General features: G+C 43.0%; 9 protein-coding genes across 9 annotated transcripts; 3 read left to right on the forward strand and 6 right to left on the reverse strand.

The window, feature by feature from the left end:
- The first annotated feature begins 1,306 nt into the window (after window positions 1-1,306).
- On the forward strand, window positions 1,307-4,145 carry SJAG_03972 (S-malonyltransferase Mct1). Its single transcript, XM_002175060.2, has one exon. The coding sequence runs from the start codon at window positions 1,654-1,656 to the stop codon at window positions 2,671-2,673; it is 1,020 nt and encodes a 339-aa protein (XP_002175096.1). The 5' UTR covers window positions 1,307-1,653; the 3' UTR covers window positions 2,674-4,145.
- Window positions 2,777-3,273, reverse strand: SJAG_03971 (ubiquitin-60S ribosomal protein L40 fusion protein). Its single transcript, XM_002175059.2, has one exon. The coding sequence runs from the start codon at window positions 3,196-3,198 to the stop codon at window positions 2,812-2,814; it is 387 nt and encodes a 128-aa protein (XP_002175095.1). The 5' UTR covers window positions 3,199-3,273; the 3' UTR covers window positions 2,777-2,811.
- Window positions 3,616-7,001, reverse strand: SJAG_03970 (HECT-type ubiquitin-protein ligase E3 Pub1). Its single transcript, XM_002175058.2, has 4 exons — window positions 6,718-7,001; window positions 6,641-6,663; window positions 6,433-6,577; window positions 3,616-6,315 (listed from the first exon to the last, which is right to left on the reverse strand). The coding sequence occupies exons 1-4, from the start codon at window positions 6,732-6,734 to the stop codon at window positions 4,197-4,199; spliced, it is 2,304 nt and encodes a 767-aa protein (XP_002175094.1). The 5' UTR covers window positions 6,735-7,001; the 3' UTR covers window positions 3,616-4,196.
- Window positions 7,002-7,448: 447 nt separating this feature from the next.
- Window positions 7,449-9,609, reverse strand: SJAG_03969 (hypothetical protein). The gene has a single exon (XM_002175057.2). The coding sequence runs from the start codon at window positions 9,325-9,327 to the stop codon at window positions 8,200-8,202; it is 1,128 nt and encodes a 375-aa protein (XP_002175093.1). The 5' UTR covers window positions 9,328-9,609; the 3' UTR covers window positions 7,449-8,199.
- Window positions 9,610-9,975: 366 nt separating this feature from the next.
- On the reverse strand, window positions 9,976-12,382 carry SJAG_03968 (ubiquitin-protein ligase E3). Its single transcript, XM_002175056.2, has 2 exons — window positions 11,834-12,382; window positions 9,976-11,783 (listed from the first exon to the last, which is right to left on the reverse strand). Exons 1-2 carry the CDS (start codon window positions 12,146-12,148, stop codon window positions 10,815-10,817), a joined length of 1,284 nt encoding a protein of 427 aa, XP_002175092.1. The 5' UTR covers window positions 12,149-12,382; the 3' UTR covers window positions 9,976-10,814.
- On the reverse strand, window positions 12,317-15,550 carry SJAG_03967 (CMGC/CDK/CRK7 protein kinase Lsk1). The gene is made up of 4 exons (XM_002175055.2): window positions 13,597-15,550; window positions 13,459-13,549; window positions 12,726-13,407; window positions 12,317-12,657 (listed from the first exon to the last, which is right to left on the reverse strand). Exons 1-4 carry the CDS (start codon window positions 14,572-14,574, stop codon window positions 12,588-12,590), a joined length of 1,821 nt encoding a protein of 606 aa, XP_002175091.2. The 5' UTR covers window positions 14,575-15,550; the 3' UTR covers window positions 12,317-12,587.
- A 121-nt stretch (window positions 15,551-15,671) lies between these two features.
- On the forward strand, window positions 15,672-17,058 carry SJAG_03966 (fungal protein). Its single transcript, XM_002175054.2, has one exon. It carries the CDS (start codon window positions 15,905-15,907, stop codon window positions 16,811-16,813), a length of 909 nt encoding a protein of 302 aa, XP_002175090.1. The 5' UTR covers window positions 15,672-15,904; the 3' UTR covers window positions 16,814-17,058.
- On the forward strand, window positions 16,992-19,600 carry SJAG_06284 (queuine tRNA-ribosyltransferase). The gene is made up of 7 exons (XM_011050708.1): window positions 16,992-17,391; window positions 17,515-18,330; window positions 18,385-18,720; window positions 18,762-18,923; window positions 18,965-19,051; window positions 19,091-19,166; window positions 19,218-19,600. The coding sequence occupies exons 1-7, from the start codon at window positions 17,210-17,212 to the stop codon at window positions 19,527-19,529; spliced, it is 1,971 nt and encodes a 656-aa protein (XP_011049010.1). The 5' UTR covers window positions 16,992-17,209; the 3' UTR covers window positions 19,530-19,600.
- Window positions 19,489-20,965, reverse strand: SJAG_03964 (exopolyphosphatase). The gene is made up of 2 exons (XM_002175051.2): window positions 20,662-20,965; window positions 19,489-20,618 (listed from the first exon to the last, which is right to left on the reverse strand). The coding sequence occupies exons 1-2, from the start codon at window positions 20,777-20,779 to the stop codon at window positions 19,579-19,581; spliced, it is 1,158 nt and encodes a 385-aa protein (XP_002175087.1). The 5' UTR covers window positions 20,780-20,965; the 3' UTR covers window positions 19,489-19,578.
- Window positions 20,966-20,985: the final 20 nt, after the last annotated feature.

Here is a 20,985-nt window from a genome sequence, read left to right on the forward strand (position 1 = left end):
ACGACAAATCTTAAAATGAGAACGGTTTTTGCAGGGTGCCGGTCAAGACTGTCTAGGGTTGTATGGTCTTGACGGGCATTCATTCCCTATTTCTTTCTTCCAACCTCTAAACAAACAAATACACACACACACACACACTCACCCTGCAAAACATGTGTGACGCCTGAATTGGCCGGCACACAGCTGCCTCTTGGCGTGGTCTGTCTCTTTGGGCGTTGCAATTTCACACAACATACATACACACCCTTTAAACTCGATTTCTTACATTTTTCTTTCATACAAAACAATGCGTTTGCAAGCTTTGGCTGCCTGCTGCACGGAAGCCAGCCAGCAGGCGTTCCGTGTATGGAGGTACGGTGCACGTTCGCACACATACACACATACACACGCTCACATGGAGTCTCTTCAACCATTCCCTCCTCCCCCTTTTTTTTCTACAATTCCCTCTGTTCGGTTCCTTTCTTTTCACTTTGCGTGTGTTTGACCAGCATCAACTTTTGCGACGTGCATAATGCGTCTTCCTCCCCTGTTTTTTTCGGCTGGAAAACAACAAAAAAAAAGAGAAAAAAGATCAAAAAAAGTTGAAAATCTTAAAATGGTTCTTTCTTCTTTGCACTACATTTTCGAGAAATGAACAAGTGTCTCTTACATTGTCTTTTGACACAACGATATCGTGTGGTTAGAGGTGAGTGTGCAAGTGGTACGGCGAAATCCCCGTTTTGTCCGTACTGTAAGCATTCTCTTTTTCCTTCGTGCCTCGACTTTGCTCCAACAGAAAGCGAAATGGCTCGTCGGGTGTCTTCTCCAACAGAATTCGCCCTTCTGCCTCTTGTTTCACACAAACTCATTCACTCACTCAAAACACACACACACACCCATTCAGTCATCTTGATCATTTACTACTACTACTACTACTTCTACCACTACTCTTGCATGGTCTTTTCTTAAGATTAGTTAGCTCGGGCGGGCTTGTTGTTTGTGTAGAGCAGCGCAGATGTTTGTAACTCACTCATTCACATTTTGTTCTATGCTAGTGAGTTTGCCTTATTTGTTGCGGCTCTAGTACTGGTTTGTTGTAGTCGGGTCGGGGCCAGCAATCTATGTGTTGCAACCGTTCCAGCTCGAATATTCAAACTCAAACGTGCACACCAGCAATGTCGATCTTGAGCAGCTTCATGTCTTGACGCCTCCATCCTTCTACGAGGTTTTGGGTTTGGTTTTTACGGCACTTTTATTAACGACGAAACGATGATTATGAAGGTTATTATGACATTACGAAATACAAAAAAAAAATCATGAAGGTGATGTCCCGGAATTTGCGCACTTGGGCGCGGCGGCTACTTATTATTAGAGAGCACACACACTTAATATATAATTTTTTGGTGCGACGGAAACAACGATGATCAGCAGATCTGCGGGTCACTGAGCAGATCGCTCGATGATCGGCCGGTGGTTAGTAGATCCGTTGATCAACTGTTCTTCTTCGTCCCTTTTCTATTGAATACGAGTGTTCTGTGGTTGAGGGCGTCTGATGTTCTTGACATGCTACCTTTGAGTATTTCAGTTTGTTACTAAATAAAAGTCTTTCACCGTATTCGTTTTTTGCCTGTCTTGTTTTCTCTACGGTCGCTTCGTCGCCTAGATCGCTTCATCATGCCTCTCATTCTCTTTCCTGGCCAGGGAATTCCTTGGACAAGTTCAGTGCGACCATTTTTGCACCTCCCTGCGGTGCAGAACACGTTAAAGCATGCAGAACAGGTGCTCTCTATATCCATTCTGAATGTTATCACCGATGACGGCTGCTCTAGGACGGCCTCGCAGCTTCCCACAAGCATCGTACAACCAAGCGTGCTGGCGTGCTCTGTAGCACTGTACAGGGCACACGTACTGTCGTTACGGGAATTGCCTGAAAAGCATTCACTCTTTCTTGGCCATTCATTAGGTGAATATGCGGCTCTTGTGGCCAGTAAAGCCCTGAGCTTTGAGGATGCTCTTCGTGTCGTTGATGTGCGTGGACGTGCAATGCACGAATGTGCCAAACGGTATGCAGATACTGGCATGCTGTGCTTGACATTGCTTTCTCGAAACCAAAAAGCAATTGGAGCCTTTCATGCTACACTACAGCAAATCCTGGAGACCCAGAATGCATCGGTCAGCATTCCGGAAGCCCGAGTTGTCGTGGCTAATCTTAACTCTCCGTTACAGATTGTGTTCTCGGGCAGAAAAACGGCTTTGCAGGCATTCTCCGGTAAGGCAATTGAGACTATACAAAGCACTAGAACTGGCTCCATCTGGAGGGGATCTCGGGTCCGGAGCACGATGCTCGACGTCGAAGGTGCGTTTCATTCTCCTTTTATGGAGCCAACAGAAGAACCATTATATCGGGCCCTACAAACCGTTCAATGGAACCTTTCTCAAACAGACAAGGACTCCCACAAACTACGAGTCTTGTGCAACGTGACGGGCGACTTCCATGAGGCCAACCCAAACATTCTTTCTCAGCGGCTCGTCCAACATTGCACACAGCCCGTCCAATTTCAGCGCTGCTTTGACACTGCTCGTTCAGTCTTAGGGCCCGATGCGACCGCTTTTGACAATGGCCCTGCAACCGTAGCTTCCTCCCTTGCGCGTCAGAACGGCTGGACCTTGGAATCCGAACGGAATGAGAGTTGATTGCACTATACACGTCAACGTAGAGACATCCTAACCTCGCCCACTATGACTACTATTACTACTACTGTACATACGCACAACGTCCCCCCTCTCCTCCACCCAATTTACTCTTAAAGGCATCCATTGAACTGCACCAGACTACTTGAGCTTCTTCTTAGGGCGCAATTGGTTGGTGTGACCACACTTCTTCTTGCGGCAGTTGGTAGCACGGGGAGGAAGACGAGCATAGCACTTACGGCAAATCATCTTCTCACAGTTGTACTTGGAAGCCAAAGCCTTCAAAGAGGGCTCAATGATACCACCACGGAGACGGAGAACCAAGTGGAGAGTGGACTCCTTTTGGATGTTGTAGTCAGACAAGGTGCGACCGTCCTCAAGTTGCTTGCCGGCGAAAATCAAGCGTTGTTGGTCGGGAGGGATGCCCTCCTTGTCCTGGATTTTGCTCTTGACATTGTCAATGGTGTCGGAGGACTCAACCTCAAGGGTGATGGTCTTTCCCGTAAGAGTCTTGACGAAAATCTGCATCGTGGTTGGGCAAAGCAGAGTTGTTCAACGCACTCTCGTCGTTACCCAACACAAACCAAAAAAGCAGTCACAGTTTGTTTCCGTGACGCGCGTCTAAATTCAAAACACTACGCGAAAGTAAACATACACCAGAAGCAGAAGGGGAGCAAGAGAATGAAGGTTGAGAGCACTGTACTGCTACATAGTAACAAGTTCAACTACAGAACTTCGCCAGAACGGTCTTTGCGGTAAACATTTAGTTTCGTAGTAAGGATAGTCTGTAAAGGATCAGAGACGATTGGTTGACGATTATATGAGAAAGGAGGCCATCGCAGTATTTTGTTTTGTCGACGATACTCGCAACTTAGTAATGAAACAGTCGCATTCAGAAAACACAATCAAGACAGTTTACATAGATAATCATTCTCACAAATACACACCTTCTACGTGCTTGACTACTCAGCAGCAGCGACGATTGGCGACTTTTCACAAGTCCGATGCAATTTATTTATGAACGATTTAATTTACACTTACTTATTCGCCAAAAGTCAAACGAGTGCATTGAACTCAAAACTCTGCTAATGTTGTTTTCCTCTTGCAATTCTGTGTTGGATTCAACACTCATCAAATAGGAAAACTGAAAACTGATTCCCCATTTAGTTGATGATGGACGCTCTAAACCCAAACAGAAAACGAAATCAAGGAACATTCATTTACAATTTATGTACAGTTAAAATGTACGATTGACCATTTTTGACTTATTGAGTCCGCGTGTGAGATGTATATTGCAGTGATAGTTATCGGAGCGATTCCAGTTGTAATACGAACTTGATTACTTTAGAAGCGGGACGCAGGACTCCCGCCCATTCTAATGAAAAGAAGCGTGTTACGAACGTGGCCGAGGAAGAAGAATTATGAAAGCGTTGTAGGAAAACTGGTATCCAATGATTGACACATTGGGATAAGGAACGCGTAAAAGAAAGTAGATAAAACGTAGTTGAATGCTTAAGTATCGTTATTTATTCGTTGCCAAAACCAATCGTCTCTTCAATTGCTAGCGAGAGTTTAGCGTCTAGCACTTGCTTGGTGGGATAGTCTGGTAGATCAAGACGATTGAAACAGGTATGTGCTTTCGGAAGCTGGGTTGGCTCACCGGATTTCTCTATAGTAAACTTACGGGGGCCATCGCTACCTTGTAAGTCCTTGAAACCATTGACGGGAATTCTCGAAGTACCGGTAGTGAATTGCAGCAAGCGAGAACGCTTCTCGTTGTCCCATTCTTCAATAAGCTCCCAAAACCACTTAATAACTTGGTCATTTGCAGTGTACGACCGGTATTCTGTGTACTTCTTCCAATCCTCAAGGTCAATCTCCGAAATACCACCGATGAGCAGCTCAAGTTCGCGTTCATCAAAAACGGTGACCAACTCATGGGGAATAAGTTCACTGAAGCCTTCATAAAAGGCGCGGAATTGATCCTGGATACGGGTTTGGATTCTCCACTCCGTCACCGCTTCAACATATTGTTGCTTGTTCTCCTCTGTAACCTCAATGTTCCGGCCATTAGGAATTAAATCAACGGTTACAACTTCACCGAAACAGTTGTCCTCAACTGAGAAGGTGAGATCGAGAATGTCAGTGATATCGTTGTTGAGAATCCACATGAGACTGCGATAGTACTCGGCGTCCATGCTCTCCATATCGCTCAAGGCAACCTTTTTCTTCAAGATCATCTTGTAAAATGAAACGACGAAAAAGGCATCGACAAAACGACGATGGAAAATGGCCAAGCCTATTACTCGTCCGATAAACTTAAAGTAGTTAAGATGTTCTGGGTTAATACCAGAGTGAGGGTTTATTTGCAAGGTATAGTTGTCAACCGAGGAGTACTCGAAAAGACAGTAAAAAGGATTAAACATCTCATGGGACAAAAGGTAGAAGTACTCACGCGAAAGACCACCGTAATCCAAACCATCCTCGCCATCGAACTTAATCATTAGACGTTTTTTAAGGTCGGACGCAGATTGACGCATAATCTCAGCGTATGAATCTTCAAAGATGTGATCACGGCGAACCTTGATGTGACATTGACCAGGAAGAGGGTGCAGAGCCGGTTGAGACAGGAAATAAATAAGTTTTCTGCGAAAATCACGTTTGTACTGCGGCACATTTTGGTCAAGGGATGAAGGCAAACGAGGGTCATCCCAAGTGGTTGTTTTTGTGTTGTGATCAACAAAATAGACCCTTGCGGTGTTGGTTAAGCGCATTTCCCAGCCGCTGGGTAACGGACCTAATTGCGAGACGGGCTGTTGTTGTATGGTGGTGCTATTGCTAGCACCAAATGTACGTATGTACTGTTGACGTCTGGGATCCACCCACGTTGTTGTCCGAGTATTATGGTCAACAAAGTAGGGACGACCCTCAGGAGTGTACCGCTGTTCCCATCCAGGAGGTAGTTCACCGGATCCAGCAGTCGTCGCATTAGAAGTGAGCATGCCTGTTTCCGCGCGATGGTCAGATACCGCGGTTAAAGGTGCAATACCCTCCGAGACTGACGCATTGGGAGCTGGAGGTCTGCTGGGAGCTGGAACTTCATTCGTGCGATGAACGACACCAGAGCTGTTTGGTCGAATCCACGTCGTACTGCGTGTGTTGTGGTCAACATAGTATGTGCGTCCCAAGTTGTCCGTACGACGCTCCCAGCCTGGGGGCAAGCGACCATACTGGTCTTCAAACGAACTGTAATTCCGCGTTTCAACAGAAAGAGCGTTTTCACGGGTTGGAGAGGCCGGACGAGGAGAAGCGTTGCTGACGCTATGAGCCGCACTGCTGCGCTGGGACTCGTCAGCACTAAAGCTAAGCTGGGTGTTTCGAGGATGGCTAGAAGAGACAGCGTTTGAGGGAACTTGAAGGGTGTTTTGCGGCATCGTCGAGATGTTGATAATCAGTTTTCCATGAACGATAGAATTGTCATTAGACTTCTTCAGTTCCCGCGTCAACATCTCGTCTCCACCGACGGAAAGATCCAGGACGTCGCTTATCCTGACATTTATTACACCCAAAAAACCCTGTCCTTTTTTTTTGAATTTTTTTTGATCAAAAATCTGTACAGCCAAAGTACTATTTTCGTTGGCGGTTCTACAGAAGCGTTAGTAACACATAATGGTCTAAAGGATCGTCTCATGGGACAGGAGACCGGTTCCGAAGAAAGATCAAATGACAATACAACGTCTCTCCTCCCAATCGCTCACTTACACTTCAAAGCTTTCGTTCCAATAAGGGTTAAGTGTTTTTTTAATGACAGTAGTAGTGTGCGTTTGTTCACCGTCTACCGTAAGTACAGCGAAAGGATCTGGAAACCGAAAGACATCGCGCTTGTATAGACCGTCAGCAGCAACGACTGTGTGAGGTTAGCTCGAGTATTCTTCTGTAGCGCTCTCAAAGTTCTGAGTTAATTGCTTACTGGTAACTCGGAGTCTTCGCGTCCTGTAATATCGAGATTAGTAAAATGAGCCAGAGAATAAAGAATTGCAAACATACAGATTGCTGTTCGACATATCCGTAGTACTTGTCTAGCGAGAGAAGAGCGAACCAAGCCTGTACAAAACGATATCCAGGTTACACGACTTTTCGCAAACTTCGAGTATATCAACTCAGACCTTCGGAGTGCGAGCGAACCTGCGAAAAAAGAGAAGCCGGGGAATTTCGCAAAATCCGTCAATTCAGCAGAATTCTGTGCGAATTCTACAAGTGAAAGACGAAAAGCTCGGTTTTCTGACAAATACGCTGTGGGAGAAGGATAACTGCAGTAACCGCCAGTGTTGTTTTCAAAAAGGAAGGGTGAGACACAAGCCCAGACCTTCCGGTGGTGGTGAAGTTCAACGACGGTGGGCGAGCTGCTGCTGCTTACTACTCTACACGCAGGGAGGGAGGGAGGCAAGGGGTCAGCAGGCGTAGGTGGAGAAAGGGAAGATATAGAAGCGAGAAGCAGGCTTAGGAATGATTTTCTTAGCGAGAATATATTACGCGACCAGAAACAACTAACGCTTACTGATTTTATGAAACGAATTGGATAGAAATGACAAGGAAACGTGTAGTTAATGTTTGTGTGTTACTGCTGTTATATATGAAACTATAAGACGAAAAAGTGCACTAAAATAAAGTCCAATCTCCGGTACGACAAACAGCGCATGTTTGACACTTATAGTCATTAAAAGCCTTCGATAATACAATAGCACTTACGTGAAGTTACGTGACCGACAGATATATCATCCCTCACTTTTATATTTATTCAACTTCTCCCTACGCAGTAGTCGATTTCAATTTCAATAAAATAGTATTTTTATATGAAATAAGAAAAAAAAATGGAAGGCTGTGATATTGCTGCCTCTTTAAAACGGAAAGCAAACACATGCGTTAATGACTTCAGATAATAACTTAATAGCAGAAAAAAAGAGGAAAACACATTGACAGGGTTTGTATGTACAAATTGCTTGAGAAAGACGGCCTAGTGTATGAGTTTGTAATAGAGCATAGTAGTGTGAGCTTTGATAAGGAACCAATAATAAGGAACCATTACTATGCACACTCTCATACAGCCAATTTTAAGCCCTTTTTCGAACAAACCGAAACACTGCTTAAGGAATGAATGATGTAAAAGGAAAGAGATGACGGTTTATAGTTCAAAGTAAATCTTGTTTTTTTTGTGGAAACAAGCTGAGGTGAAGGGACTGAATGTAGACGACAATCACCGTCACGACCTGAGCACACAAGCACTCCGAGTCGTTAGCGTTCGGAAGGGGAGGGTGCACGCAAAGCGAACGTTTAAATAGTACAGTATACCATTCAACCTTGGCTAGATGCGCACGAAATTGCCCGACTGGTCAAAGTCCCAATACGACAAACGTAACGTACGGGAACCACGATCCTTCAAGCTAGTCTAAAGGGCGACGACGAACAAAGCCAACAACGCCCACCTTCGAAGAGGCTAGGTAAGTGGCGCTTGGTTATAATGGGACGTGTTTAAAACATGTCATACCGAGGACGCGAAGCAGCACTTGAGCCGTTGGGTCCTGATGTGTTCATAGTGTTGAATGAATTACGAGTGGCAGAACGAGTTGGGTCGTCAACCTCTGGGTCGAAAGAACTCTCGCTGTCCGCATCAACTTCTGGGATAGTAGCCAAAGCACCGTCGGTCGACATATTAGAGCCCATGCTGTCGTGTACATTAGCCACAAAAGGTGCGGCGTCGCTGGAAAACGGTGAGTTAGAGGAAGTAGACGAAGAACCGATGGAAGAGGGTCTCGAGTGTTCATATTCAGAAGCCAACGCATCAGCCGCCAGAGCTGCTTCATCTTCAGCAACTGTCTCCAAAACGTTGTTACTGTTGCTCGTGGGAGGGGTCAAATTGGGGGGATTGCCGATAGGGCGAACAAGGCGTGAACCAGGTGCGGCAGCAGCGGCGCCCGCCGCTGCTGCTGCTTCTCCAACTACATTTCCTTCACCGAAATCTAAAGAAGAGGCCGTACTAAGCCGGGCGGCAGCGTTGGGTGACAAAGCGCCCGCACCAACTAGAGGTGCACGAGGTGCAATGGGACGTGCTGCTCCGTTTGCTGCAGGAACAGCAGCAGTCGTTGCTGCACCGGCACCAGTAGCTGCGACTGTGGTCGCGGGAGTTGTGCCAGCATTGCCGTTCCAGCCACGATATCCAGCTGTAGATGGGTTTCTGGTGGGTCCACGGAAATTACCTGAATGCTGGTTCGGGTTGAAACCGTACTCCTCCACCTCTTGTTTACGAGCAGCCTTCAGTTCTCGAGCATGCTTGTAACGCCGCCATAGGTACCATCCCAATACAGACAGGATGATTACACAACCAACGGGAATGGCTACGGCCATTGCAACCACACCGCCGGTCGACACACCACCACCACCACTCTTGTTGCTTCCTGCTGATGATGACGAAGCGGAGGTGGACGAAGTGCCCGTGAAAGTTGCCATAGGGAACACATTGGTTCCCGATGTCGAATTCGAGTACGGAGCAGATATTGTTACTGTGTTCGACCCATAGATTGTAGAAGTCAGTAAAATAGTAACAACACCTCCATTGTCATCTGTAGATATTGAACTACTGATGGAAGTATTCCACGACATTGTTTAAACCAGAATAGTAAAATGGCAAACAAGGCCTCTATTCTAAAAAACCACTCCTATTTTTGCGGTGTATGTTGAATAATGACAAAAATGCAAGAAAATCGCTCAATGCTCCTAAAAGCGGTGAAAATGACAGAAAAGAGCGGAATGAGTTTGAGAACTCTTCAAGACGTGCAGAGAACCCAATTTCGCTAGGTAGGCACTTTGAAAACGGGTATAGTAAAGAGAGGTGCGAAAGGTAGAAGTCGGATGCCGTCGGAAGGCATTAGTACTTAGTGGTTGGCGTTTAAGGTTAAGGAAGGGAGAGGCACATGCGAATGGGTAACAACGAAAAGTAACAACAGCTGACGTGGTGGGGCTGTGAGATGAGGGATAGTATTATTGAGTGAGAAGCTGAGTCACATAAAGCTGCGGAGATGGCCAATCACATGAACAGCAAAATAAACGCGTGTGGCAGATCACTAAGCGAAGCCTTCGCTGATTGTTCCTGTGGGGAAGTGCCGATACAACTACCGGCATGGACGTCAGAACAAACCGAGCCCAGTGGGGCGGCGGCGGCGGCGGCGGCAACGGAAAAACCGTGTCAAAGCCGCGGTTTTAAGAAAGTCATTGCAGTCATTGCAGGGAATTGGAAACGATGAGACTCACGAGCAAGTGCAGACGTTGACATGCAGAGACGGGACGGGACGTGGTCTTAGGAGTTCAGCCGTCTTCCGAATGATACGAACCTTTACTTTGTTTCGTAACACGTTTTCATACTTCCTTGTAGTAAACATATGAATTTAGATAGATAGGTAGGTAGTTAAGTAAATAGGAAAAAATACAGCCCCTCATCCGACTGACCTGCAAGGGTCCTAATCACTAATTACTCTTCGTGCACAACTCCGTTTGTGAACTCAGCGGCAGGAGGAATAGAAACCAGAAGGACAACGTCGGTCCTAAAAAATACATAGCTAACTGCCGCTGTTTCTGTGAAGAACGTGATAGAGGGAACAAATTCTAACAAAAAGGCGGTAAGGGTAGTTAATCGAAGGTGTTTTGGTTCGGACGGAATGAAAAATTAAGTTTTTTTCTTGAAAAGATTCATGCGGAGGACACGAGAGGGTAGATTTGACGATTTAGAGAAAGACCAACAGAGCGTAAGACGAAGGAAAATAAGATACATGGAAAAGAGTTGGCAGCGAGTTACAAAAGTCTCGGGCTGTCAGTTTCGTGAGCAATAATAATATCCCAAAAACAAATTGAGCAAAGACAAAAGAGCACTAGGGAAGCACATCGTCCTCAATAATAGTACAGTGGTATGCGGTGGTGCAAAACGTAAAAAGCAAAATACAACACGTAAAAAAGCCGAACACCAGTGCGGCATTTTAACAGAAAAGAGAATTTCGGCTGTAGCCGAAGTGATACAATACACCACTGCTGGAAGACAGAGGTGTAAGGTAAGAGGCACCCACGCAATGCTCATAAAACTCGCCAGAGACGCAAGGTCAAACATTGTACAAATTCAGGTCGCTGTCTGAATCCAACCCATGCTGCCCCATAAGCGCACGCATGCCGGCATCTTCAGAACCAGCGACTTCAGGAATAGATATTTGAGGATGGTCGAGCGGCTTGTAAATGGAGGAGATAGTAGTGTTATAAGAGTTACAGAAGCGACATTTGTGTCCCAAAAAATGGTACTTCTGTTCACAACGAGCATGACAATCGTTACATTTTATGGTTGTAATCCAGGTGTTGTATGGATACGGCATTGGTTGTCGTGAGACTTCAGCGTCCAGGATACGGAACATGGAATTCACGTTTGCGACTGTTTTCGAACAGGTTGGGCATCTATAATTGCGCTTGAAATATTCAAGGTAACAACTCCGGTGCAAGGGATGAGAGCAAGGCAGAAAGATAATAGGATCTGTTGAAGTGAACATGTATTCACCACAAATCGGACAATTACAATCTGTGCTTCGCTCAATGCACTTGTGGGTGTCATAGACCGAAATAGAAATACATATACCACACTTCTTGCAGTGAAAATAGTCGTCACCAAGTCCACGGCCAACACGGCAAATGCCGCACTCATCGCAATGGTAACTGCTCTTGTGAGGGTCACCATCCCAAAGCTTGCATTTGCTGCAATAGTATTCAGCCATGCAAGCGTCGCACGACCGGCAGTATTTGGCTGGAGGCTGCACTGTTTGACACAACATGCAGAGCATTTTATTTGTAGCGTGACGATCCAACGTGTGGGAGTTCACAGCATCATGACAGCGCCTGCATGTATACCAACCAAGACATTTCGTGCATTGTTTCTTACAGCACCGCATATAATGAGGGCAGCCCAAGATACCATTTTTTTCATCAAAAAAAGTTTTCTCAAGCTCTTCCGGGGTAGGTGATCCAGACTCCCTTCGAACACGGCTGCTCTTGTGCTTATACTTCCGGTAACCCGACATGAGCAACTTCTATAAAACCTGGTTAGCATATCTGAACGAAAAGAAAGATTGAAACTCACTTGCATAAAAGATGCCTTTTGTTTGTCAGTAAGAGTGGGAGACGCTTGAATCTCTTGGATCTTTTTACGAACTTCGGCCTGTTCGTTTAAATTTACATCGCCGAAATTTTCATCAGCGCCATCTGAGTCAGAGAACGCATTCAATTCTTCAATCCGTTTCCTATAAGAATCTTTGGAGGTCTCGTTTGTGTCAGAATCCTCCTCATTCGTAATCTCATCCACGACATCTGGGGGCAACTCCGTAAGAGATGTAAGCTGTTTAGCTGCCTCCTCGAACGTCGCAGCAAGACCTCGAATGTATTCTGCCCAAGACATTATGTCTTATTGAAGCAGTTTTAAGTGTTCTTTATACGTTTTCTTCCTAGAGCCGTGGTTGTGTAGGTTACAAGCTAATGGTGCGTGTATGCCACGGTACCTATGTCTGAAACCCGCTGATGTCAGATCCACCAGTAACAGGAAGGCAACAATAAAGGCGGTGGTTGGGAGCTGCAGAGCGAAACGGATGAGATTTGTCTAAGGGAAATGAGCACAGTTGTCATAAACGATTTGTCAACAGAAATCTTCTTTTCTTTGTCCATTCTACGAATACTCCTGTCCTACAAAAAAGTCTAATTTTGTCACTAACAGAAAACGGACTGGGCGATTAAGGAATAATGGGAATGCTGTTCCACATATGCCTGTACAAAAAAGAATTAAACCTCATGCGAAATTATTTGTAGTGATAGAATTGTCGTCCCTGTTATACATGTACAATCTAAGCATGTTTTTTGCTACGGCGTCGTTTGCTTTCCCACTCGTGCCAGCTACCGTGCATGTCTTTTAATCTGTAGAATTAGTTAGTAAGTATTTGAGAAGAAAGAAGATTCATGAGAATGTTTGTGGATGCACTTACCCTTGTGCAGGTTCGGGAGGCGGCGACTCACTGGTGAAGTATGGATGCTCCAGTGCCTGTCGCGCAGAAGGTCTCTTATTAGGATTTAAGGACAGTAGTTGTTTTGCGAGATCAAGAGCTGCCTCGCTCAAGGAGCTCTCAAACAGCTGGGTAAACCGATCTGGAAGTTCGTTTTTTGGCCGCATAAGCTCGTACCAGGGCAATTCTTTTACTTCCGGCCAATCTTCTATCGATGGCGTTCCCAATATTTCAAATATTTTTTCTAGTTGGTGCAGTTCATCTTGACCGGGAAATAGCGGTTTCCTGGTAAAGAGTTCCATCAAAATACAACCTGCACTCCAAATGTCTACCGATGGGCCATATGCTGTAGCACCAAGGAGTAGTTCAGGTGGTCTAAACCATAATGTAATGACACGGTTCGTGTAATTTGCACGCCGCTGTGTCGTAGAAAAAAACCGCGCCAAACCAAAATCAGCAAATTTGAGATCGCCATTGCTGCTTAGTAGTATATTTGACCCTTTTATATCTCTGTGTAACACGCCTTGTTGGTGAAGGTAATCCAAACCTTCAAACATCTGTTTTGCAAGATGTTTTATGTTCGCAGGACTGAAAGTGAATTGTGGGTTCAATAAAACACCTGTAAGATCGTGATCCATGTATTCAAATACCATGAAAACAGAATCTAAAACATTAGTATAGTTCAAATGAGCAAGATATATGGAACTGGACGTACTGTTCTCGACAAGCATTTCTAAGAGCCGCACAATATTTTTATGGCGAAGGCTCTGCAATATTTTAATCTCACGAACCGTAGTGATGGGAAACTGATACTCATAGTTAGTATCCAGATGAAGAAATAATAAATACTTACCCCGTCTTTTTCAAGTTCCAACCGAATGCGCTTAAGGGCGACAATTTCACCGGTGACGCTGTTTCTTGCTTTATAAACTTTGCCGTAAGTACCTTCACCAATTTGATCAACACGTTCATATGCCGATTGTCCCTGGAGAAAGGTAGTAATGGAAGCAGGAATACTTGGTGCAGTACCTAGCGACGTTTTATCTTTGTCTTCTCGATCTTCAGCTACAGCAATACGTTTCGCGGGCGGGCGATCAAAACGTGAACGGCGAAGACCTGTGGAGGAAGAGGACCGGGAGTCAGAGGGAATTTGAAAGTAAAAGCGTGACCCCGATTCATTGGCTGTGTTGGCAGCAGATGTTTTGTTCGGTGAAGTGTTGTTCCTCGATTCATAAGAATCACTCTCCGGTATTTTGTTTTCCTCCGGTGCGTTAGACAAAGTCCGTTTACGTAAAGATCGTTCTGGTGCATCAGGATATATGGATCGCTGAAACTTATGTGGGGAGTTGTCGGGGGTGTATCTGTGTGAAGAGGGAGTTTGGGAGGACGGACGAGAGTATGAATTGCTTTTATAACGGGAGGGTTTATAAGAGGGTGAAGACATGTTATCTGACGCACCTGTAGAAGTAGGACGAGGAGATATTGAGGCATCTGGAGGAGGAGGAGGAGGACCAGGTGGAGAGAATGGAGCATAAGGGGAAACAGGACGCGCATAGCGTGAAGGTGGCTTTCCTCTGCCCCGAAAGCGACCTCCGCGAAAGCCTCTCGTAGATGGGCCATCACGAGCCTTACCATAGGAATAATGGTTTCCGTTCCCTCTACCCCGCCGTCCCCGTTGTCCTGAATAACGAGGAGGCCTGCTAAAAGATGGGCGATTGTAATCTGAAATAAAATGGCCACCTAGTGACTCGGTAGCTGCAGAGGGCGATGAGTTGTGAGGAGGAGGAGGATTGCATTGACGTGGAGATGTTTCGTTATTGTAGTTTGCCATAGCCTTCGCAAACGAAAGTATTAATCAACCTTGTGGAAAAGAAGAAGACTTAGGTAAAGAACCGTCTGAGTAAATAAATCCGAGAACACTTATTTTTTCACACCTAACTGAATGTAGGTAGAGAATGGATACAGATTTACTGTTATAAACGATAGTTCCTAAGATACTCCTAAGCGAAGGTCACTAAAGATGAACCTGAAACAAGGTAATCTCAAGATTCCTCGAAATGCGGTGTATGTGAAAGCAACCAACGTCGGACCAGCGGCAAAGAAATTTCGGACCAAGTCAGTAGATGTTTTCGTATTATAGAACAACGCAAAATGTGAACAGAAATTCGTTGTTATTCACACGGGTTGTTCCAAAAAAAAAAAAAAAAGAGGAAACAAGTTACAGAACGGTAATTTACCGACGTAAAAGTAAAGAGAAATAATGAAATAGAAATGAAAAAAACGACAAAGAAAAAACGACGGGTTAGAGAGACAGTGTCATCCTTCAGTCAATACCGAAAGGAAATAAAGAACGAAGTGGATTTGTGTTTCAATAACGGAATAATTGGAGTTTCGTGTTCTAGCTAGGTACAATTTTCTGCCAAAAAAGTCTCCTGTAGAATTTGTTTTCCAATAGTGTTGTTGTTCGGACAAAGCTGAACCACACGAAACACGCTACAAACAGTAGCTAAGGGAAAACATAAAGCATTTCTCTTTACCTGACAATGAAGAAAACTCTGGTAATCAACATGGATCCCCGTTGTGAGGGGAATCAGATGTTGACTTTAAAGGCAAGTCTGAGTCAGGCTATGATATTTAGGTAACAAATACTATCTCACGGTATCAATAGAGACAACGTGTAGGTAGATAGTTCTTTTCTTTATGATTGAATGAAATGAATGTATAAGACAGCTAATAAGGAATGGGATTTGCGTGATTCTGTGGAAAGAAAACTTCTGAGCGTGCTAGTTAGTACTTCTGTCAATTGCATGTCCTTAGCAACTTTGTATTCGTAGTGTGAAGCAGTTGAGGGATAAAATTACATTTTATTTGATTTTTATTGTTTTTGTCACTATTATTATCATGCTTTCATTTGCTGAGTTTGTAATTCTTTTTTTACGAATTTGCTTACTTACTTCTTAATTGTAATTATAATTTACATTTTTTTTTTTCTTTAATCCTCGTTCCCTATCGACAGCTACTCCGCAATACTTTTCTAATTCTATTTTTATTCTGAATTTATTAAATAAATTTTTATATGGCGGATTCCTAGTGAGCCAAAAAAAACGAGCAAAACACATTAATCACAAATTGTGAGATAAATTACTAATTGAGGGTTTGAAATGAACAACGGAGCTGAAACAGCTCCCGAAATTACATATGCCGTGATAAAACCTGCCAATGCCGACGGTTTTATGATAAATGAAAGAGCAATGGAACAAACAAACAACAATAGTCCAAGGAGCGAAAGGGGATACAATTCAGAATTAGCTAAAAAACCTACAAAAAATGAATCGTCTTTTGCTCCTCCATTGCCAGATGAGCCTGTCCCGAAGCTCGAACAATCTCAGGCAAACCAATCGGAAACTGAATTACTCAAAAATGGAACGGGCATCGTTTTACCAGTACCAAAAATGAATGGTCGTATGAACTCCCCATCCTTTTCAGAAGAATCTACTCTTAATAACGCGGATTTAAGTGCTCCTCCATTGCCTGATGAACCAATTCCTCAAACAGAAGCAGAAACGCAACCTCCGCTTCCAGATGAGCCTGTCCCCGTAAGTGAATCTACTGAGAAACCGCGCATGGCTTGGTCGGCCGATGGCCAAGTTGCTGCAATTTGGGATGATGCAACGGAGGCATACTATTTTTGGGACAAAAGAACGAATACGACATCCTGGGAGAATCCACTGGATGAAAAACAAGAAGAAGATCAAGAAGACTATACTTCTGTTGTTCGGTTAAGTAAATTAACTGGTAAATTCATACGACCAGAAGCCACACCCGAAACTCAAAGTGAGCCTCAGAAAGCTTATAAACATATGGAACAGTTTTTTGATGTAAAAGGTCATCTACAAGAACATAACGGAAAAAGTTTGTTGGAAGAACGGCGTAACAAACGTTATACGCGGAAAGAAATGGCGGAACTGAAACGAAAGGCAAAAGAACGTAAAGAACGAAAACGTCGAGCACTCTTTGACATTTCGTCTGATGATATTGACTTTCGTAGACGGAAGATCATACGGTACTAGTCGTATATATTTGTATGTACTTTATCAAGGCGGGCAGACTATTAATGAAGCTATATGGCTAGCCTTTTGATAATAACGAGTAAAGAATGGTTGCTCGTATTATGTTTTCTTTTCTAATTAGTATTAACAAATTCATTGCTCATATTATAACTAAATTCCTTGTGTATATACGTTAAGAAAAATGCTATACAAAATAAAAAAAAAAGAAAGCCACTATAACGCTACATGAACCCATTAACTTTCTTTAGCTTATCCAAACCCTTATTGTAAAATAAATATCCTTCTATAAAAATTCAAAACATTCTCGGTGTTAGTACTTCTTAGTCACCATCTAAGTTTTTTTTATTTCTTTTTTTAAGCGTTATCCTATTGCTTGAGCAGAAATTGGATAGCGAGATGGTTAATCCAATGATACAAAACCAGTTGAAAGCTCGTACTTCACGTTTCCTGTCAAAAGGAGCGATAATTCCGACACCCAATTTCTTCATTCCCCTTTCAAAGGGCACCATTCCTCATTTGACACCAGAGAATGCTGAACACTCGTCAATCCCAGGCGTTTTCTTCGGCTTGGAGGAATGGTATGTCGAACTTACTTTCTGTTCTAGTTGTTAAGTTTTGACTATCTTGGCATGTATAGATAGTCTGAGTCTTTGTCAATGCTGAACGAAAACATTCAATGAACAATGCTAACATTTATATAGCCTTGACGAGTTGGCTAATTCAGCGATTGCGAAGGGAAAATCACGTCTTGAGGACTGGATAGCTATTTCAGCCTCTGTATCAACAATTCTTTCTCCTAGACGTTTTCGTCCTCTAAAAAGTGTTTCCGCTAGCGATTCTGATATTAGCATTGTAACTTCTGGAGGCGTAAAGAAACTTACAAGTGAATTATATAATTCGCTTGTTACTAAGTTGCAGCCAGATGCAGTTATTACTTTAAATGACAATCCTACTAGCAAACCAGGAGTTAAAAGACGACCAAAAATGATTTCTCGGAATCTCAATTGGGCGAAGGAATTTTTACATAAGCAGTTGGAGCAAGAAAGAGCAAATGCTCCAGACATTATATTTCCTATTCCAGACTTACCCAATACTTACTTAATCCCCATGTTTGATAAGTTAAAAGAGCTTGATTTTGGACACATTAAAGCATTCGCCTTCTTTGGCCAACCTGTTGCCGTACCCACTGAATTCGATAGTATTCCCCGAATCAGTCTTGCACCTGTTGAGACGCCGCATGATATATTAGACGCATTGGAAAATGGAACGGATATATTCGTCACTGATCTTGTTACAAAATGCACCGATGCAGGAATTGCACTGGCTTTTAACTTTAAGAATTCTGAATCTGAAGTGAAGCTTCAGATAGGAATCAACATGTTTGATATTTCGCACGAAACTAACATGTCTCCAATTTTAGACGACTGTACCTGTATATGTTGTCGCCGGTATAGCCGCGCTTATATTCGTCATCTATTGAGTGCACATGAGCTTGTTGCATGGGAGCTTTTGCAACTGTAAGTTCTTAACACTGTTAAACGTTCGCATTTCTAGTGCTAACATTTTTTAAGTCATAACATTCACGTTTTGAATTCGTTTATGTCCGATATTCGTGCTTCCATCAACAAGGGTTCATTTAGTTCCAACAAAGAACGCTTTCTGATTCAGTATGTTAATACATATCCGGAACAACAAGCTCTCGGACCTCGTCGACGTGGTTATCAGTTGGATATGACCGATTCATTGCCTCTCTCAAATCGACCTCCCTGGAAGAAACTGGACGATGACTCGGCGTCTGCAAATACCAAAACTGGGTCTATTGTTGTCACCTCGCAGACACCTCTTAAACTAGAAGCTGATACCACAAAAGCCGCAGCGGACACGTTTCAGACACGATCAGCAAATGAGTGGGTAACCCTAAAAGAACAGTTCAATTCTAACATTTTAGAGATCAAGTAGTTGGAGAACTTGTTGATGCTTTTGCCGCTAAAGTGTCAACGACGAATGACAAAGACAGTGATTCGGAGCTTGAGGAGGAGCTTCTGGAGGCCCTTGATGAGCTAGATGATACCGCTTATCGTTCAGAAAGAATGCAACAATTGAAAGAAGAGTAAGTGATTTAAATCTTCCCGATACTAATCGTTTCTTTAGATTTGAACTTGTACAAAGATGTAAACTTCAAAATCACATGAACCTTTTTACTGTCGAAAACGAAAAAGATGTTATGGAAATGACAGTGTAAGTAAATTAGAGTGTTAATCTCGCTAACAATTGAAGAAAATCTGAATGCGTTGTTATTCATTTTTTCCACCCAGACTTTAAACGCTGTAAAATTCTTGATAACCATTTGGAAGTATGTAAAACTGGACTCAGAAGTGCAACTCTCTAACTAATATTGGTTTAGAAATTGGCCAAGAAGTACTGGGAGACCAAATTTGTTAGAATTGAAGCGGCATCTGCACCATTCCTTGTAACTAAATTCTCCCTAAAAGTTCTTCCCGCTTTACTTTGTTTTAAGGATTCGGTGCTTGTCGATAAACTTATTGGATTTAGCGACCTGGGTAATACGGACAATTTTGATACAGCGGCAATCGAATTTCGGTTCAAAAAATCCGGAGTTATCAAACGTCTTAAAGGCAACGAGTACTCATACAACAATCTTTCAAAAATTGAACACATATCTTCAAGTGATGAAGATAGTGACTTTTTTGAGTAGGCATCTTTTGTATATATATAATAGAATTATACTATAAAATTATCAATATTTAGTTCTTCTGTAAAACGGCATTTGCTGCAGATTCAGCCATCGGGGCAAGCTTTTTTCTACTGGCAGCGGCGTTTCCTTGATTCCAAGCAGATATGTCTGTATCTGTAAGGTCGTCTACGGCGTGCAACTGCAATTCATCCTTGTATAATTTGATAAACTCATTCGCCATTTCCTTTCCAATAGAAGTTCTTCCAAAAAGTACCAGTTGTCTTTTAAACTCTTTTTTCTTTCCTTGGGACAGACCGACCAAGGCAATATCTAATTCATCTGCTTGAGCCCATTGAATTAAATCTTGTTTCCAGTTTGAATGATGTTTCTCCAACCATTTTAAACCCTTGCCAATACTAGGAAAACCAAGGGTAATGGTATTGAAATAATATTTCTTCAAGTCTCGATGAATTAGGTCGGTAAAAGTCATACCATCACAATCTTTCTTTGCTTCCTTCAAGGTTTCAAAAAAATCATCGCGCTTAAAATTATTCTTAACTAACTTAAAAAGCTCTTCGGCAACATGACAATCCTTGTCAGTGGTCTTAGCGTTCTTAAGATTTCCAGTATCTACAAGTATGGCGCCAAGAGCTAATATTGTTAGAGGGAAAGGGCCTTTCTCACCATGAGCCTTCCAATGTTCAAATTTCTTCTGTATAATTGGAAGAAAGTATTCAGCAACGAGTGTTGAGCAACTACCAGTAACGTCAATTATACGGGGATTAGCATCCAAAAATTTTCCTTCATCTTTATGATGGTCAATAATACCGGCAACATTATTTGAAAGAAAGGAAAGCTCCTTTCTGGAAATAGAGTTGTGATCAACAAGATGTACACTTGTGTTTCTCAATACATCCTCTCCTTCCTGTATATCATCCAATGTCAAAACATAGTCTTCCGGAATCTTAGCATATTTTAGAAGAGAGGACAGCTCCGGACGAAGACGCAATTCATCTTTTGGGACATTAAAAAAGGGTAAAACAATGTCATCCTCATGCTTTTGTTGATAACAATATGCGTACAGCAACGAGCTAGCGCAAGAGTCCAAATCTAACAGAGAATTAGTTAATGATTAATTTAAATCAAATAATACCGGCAGATTCATTTCCGCAAACAAGAATAAGCTTCGAAGTTACGTTAGATACCACTTCCTCGGTAACCAACTTTTTATAAAGCTGGCCATTATTTTTTAAGAACTTGATAAATGACATTTTACGCGTGCCAGCAATAATAGACTTAATGAGGATATTGATGAACAAAACGTTACTAAACTTAGCGTAAATATGATCCTAAGTATCTTGCTTAAGAGCACAAACGCGACGTTGAGTAATGCAGTTATAGAGTAAGGATAAGGGATCGTCGGTAATTTTCGACATTTACTTGTTACAGTTAATGATACACGTTAAAAAAAGTATCT

The sequence above is a fragment of the Schizosaccharomyces japonicus genome, assembly GCF_000149845.2.
Source record: "Schizosaccharomyces japonicus yFS275 unplaced genomic scaffold supercont5.2, whole genome shotgun sequence".
In the NCBI taxonomy this organism is placed as follows: domain Eukaryota; kingdom Fungi; phylum Ascomycota; class Schizosaccharomycetes; order Schizosaccharomycetales; family Schizosaccharomycetaceae; genus Schizosaccharomyces; species Schizosaccharomyces japonicus.

Bases quoted from the DNA above. Each gene is read 5' to 3' on its own strand.
- SJAG_03966 (XM_002175054.2), top strand. From the start codon at position 15,905: ATGAACAACGGAGCTGAAACAGCTCCCGAAATTACATATGCCGTGATA.
- SJAG_03969 (XM_002175057.2), bottom strand. From the start codon at position 9,327: ATGTCGTGGAATACTTCCATCAGTAGTTCAATATCTACAGATGACAAT.
- SJAG_03970 (XM_002175058.2), bottom strand. The intron at 6,578-6,640 runs GTAAGCAATTAA...AACCTCACACAG, and splicing joins GCGAAGACTCCGAGTTACCA to TCGTTGCTGCTGACGGTCTA. The intron at 6,316-6,432 runs GTAAGTGAGCGA...ACGCTTCTGTAG, and splicing joins TGGAACGAAAGCTTTGAAGT to AACCGCCAACGAAAATAGTA.
- SJAG_03964 (XM_002175051.2), bottom strand. From the start codon at position 20,779: ATGTCATTTATCAAGTTCTTAAAAAATAATGGCCAGCTTTATAAAAAG. The intron at 20,619-20,661 runs GTATTATTTGAT...ATTCTCTGTTAG, and splicing joins TTGCGGAAATGAATCTGCCG to ATTTGGACTCTTGCGCTAGC.
- SJAG_03972 (XM_002175060.2), top strand. From the start codon at position 1,654: ATGCCTCTCATTCTCTTTCCTGGCCAGGGAATTCCTTGGACAAGTTCA.
- SJAG_03968 (XM_002175056.2), bottom strand. From the start codon at position 12,148: ATGTCTTGGGCAGAATACATTCGAGGTCTTGCTGCGACGTTCGAGGAG. The intron at 11,784-11,833 runs GTGAGTTTCAAT...CAGGTTTTATAG, and splicing joins AAAAGGCATCTTTTATGCAA to AAGTTGCTCATGTCGGGTTA.
- SJAG_06284 (XM_011050708.1), top strand. From the start codon at position 17,210: ATGGTTAATCCAATGATACAAAACCAGTTGAAAGCTCGTACTTCACGT. The intron at 17,392-17,514 runs GTATGTCGAACT...ACATTTATATAG, and splicing joins TTCTTCGGCTTGGAGGAATG to CCTTGACGAGTTGGCTAATT. The intron at 18,924-18,964 runs GTAAGTGATTTA...TCGTTTCTTTAG, and splicing joins ATGCAACAATTGAAAGAAGA to ATTTGAACTTGTACAAAGAT.
- SJAG_03971 (XM_002175059.2), bottom strand. From the start codon at position 3,198: ATGCAGATTTTCGTCAAGACTCTTACGGGAAAGACCATCACCCTTGAG.
- SJAG_03967 (XM_002175055.2), bottom strand. From the start codon at position 14,574: ATGGCAAACTACAATAACGAAACATCTCCACGTCAATGCAATCCTCCT. The intron at 13,408-13,458 runs GTACGTCCAGTT...CTAATGTTTTAG, and splicing joins AGAAATGCTTGTCGAGAACA to ATTCTGTTTTCATGGTATTT. The intron at 12,658-12,725 runs GTAAGTGCATCC...CTAATTCTACAG, and splicing joins CCTCCCGAACCTGCACAAGG to ATTAAAAGACATGCACGGTA.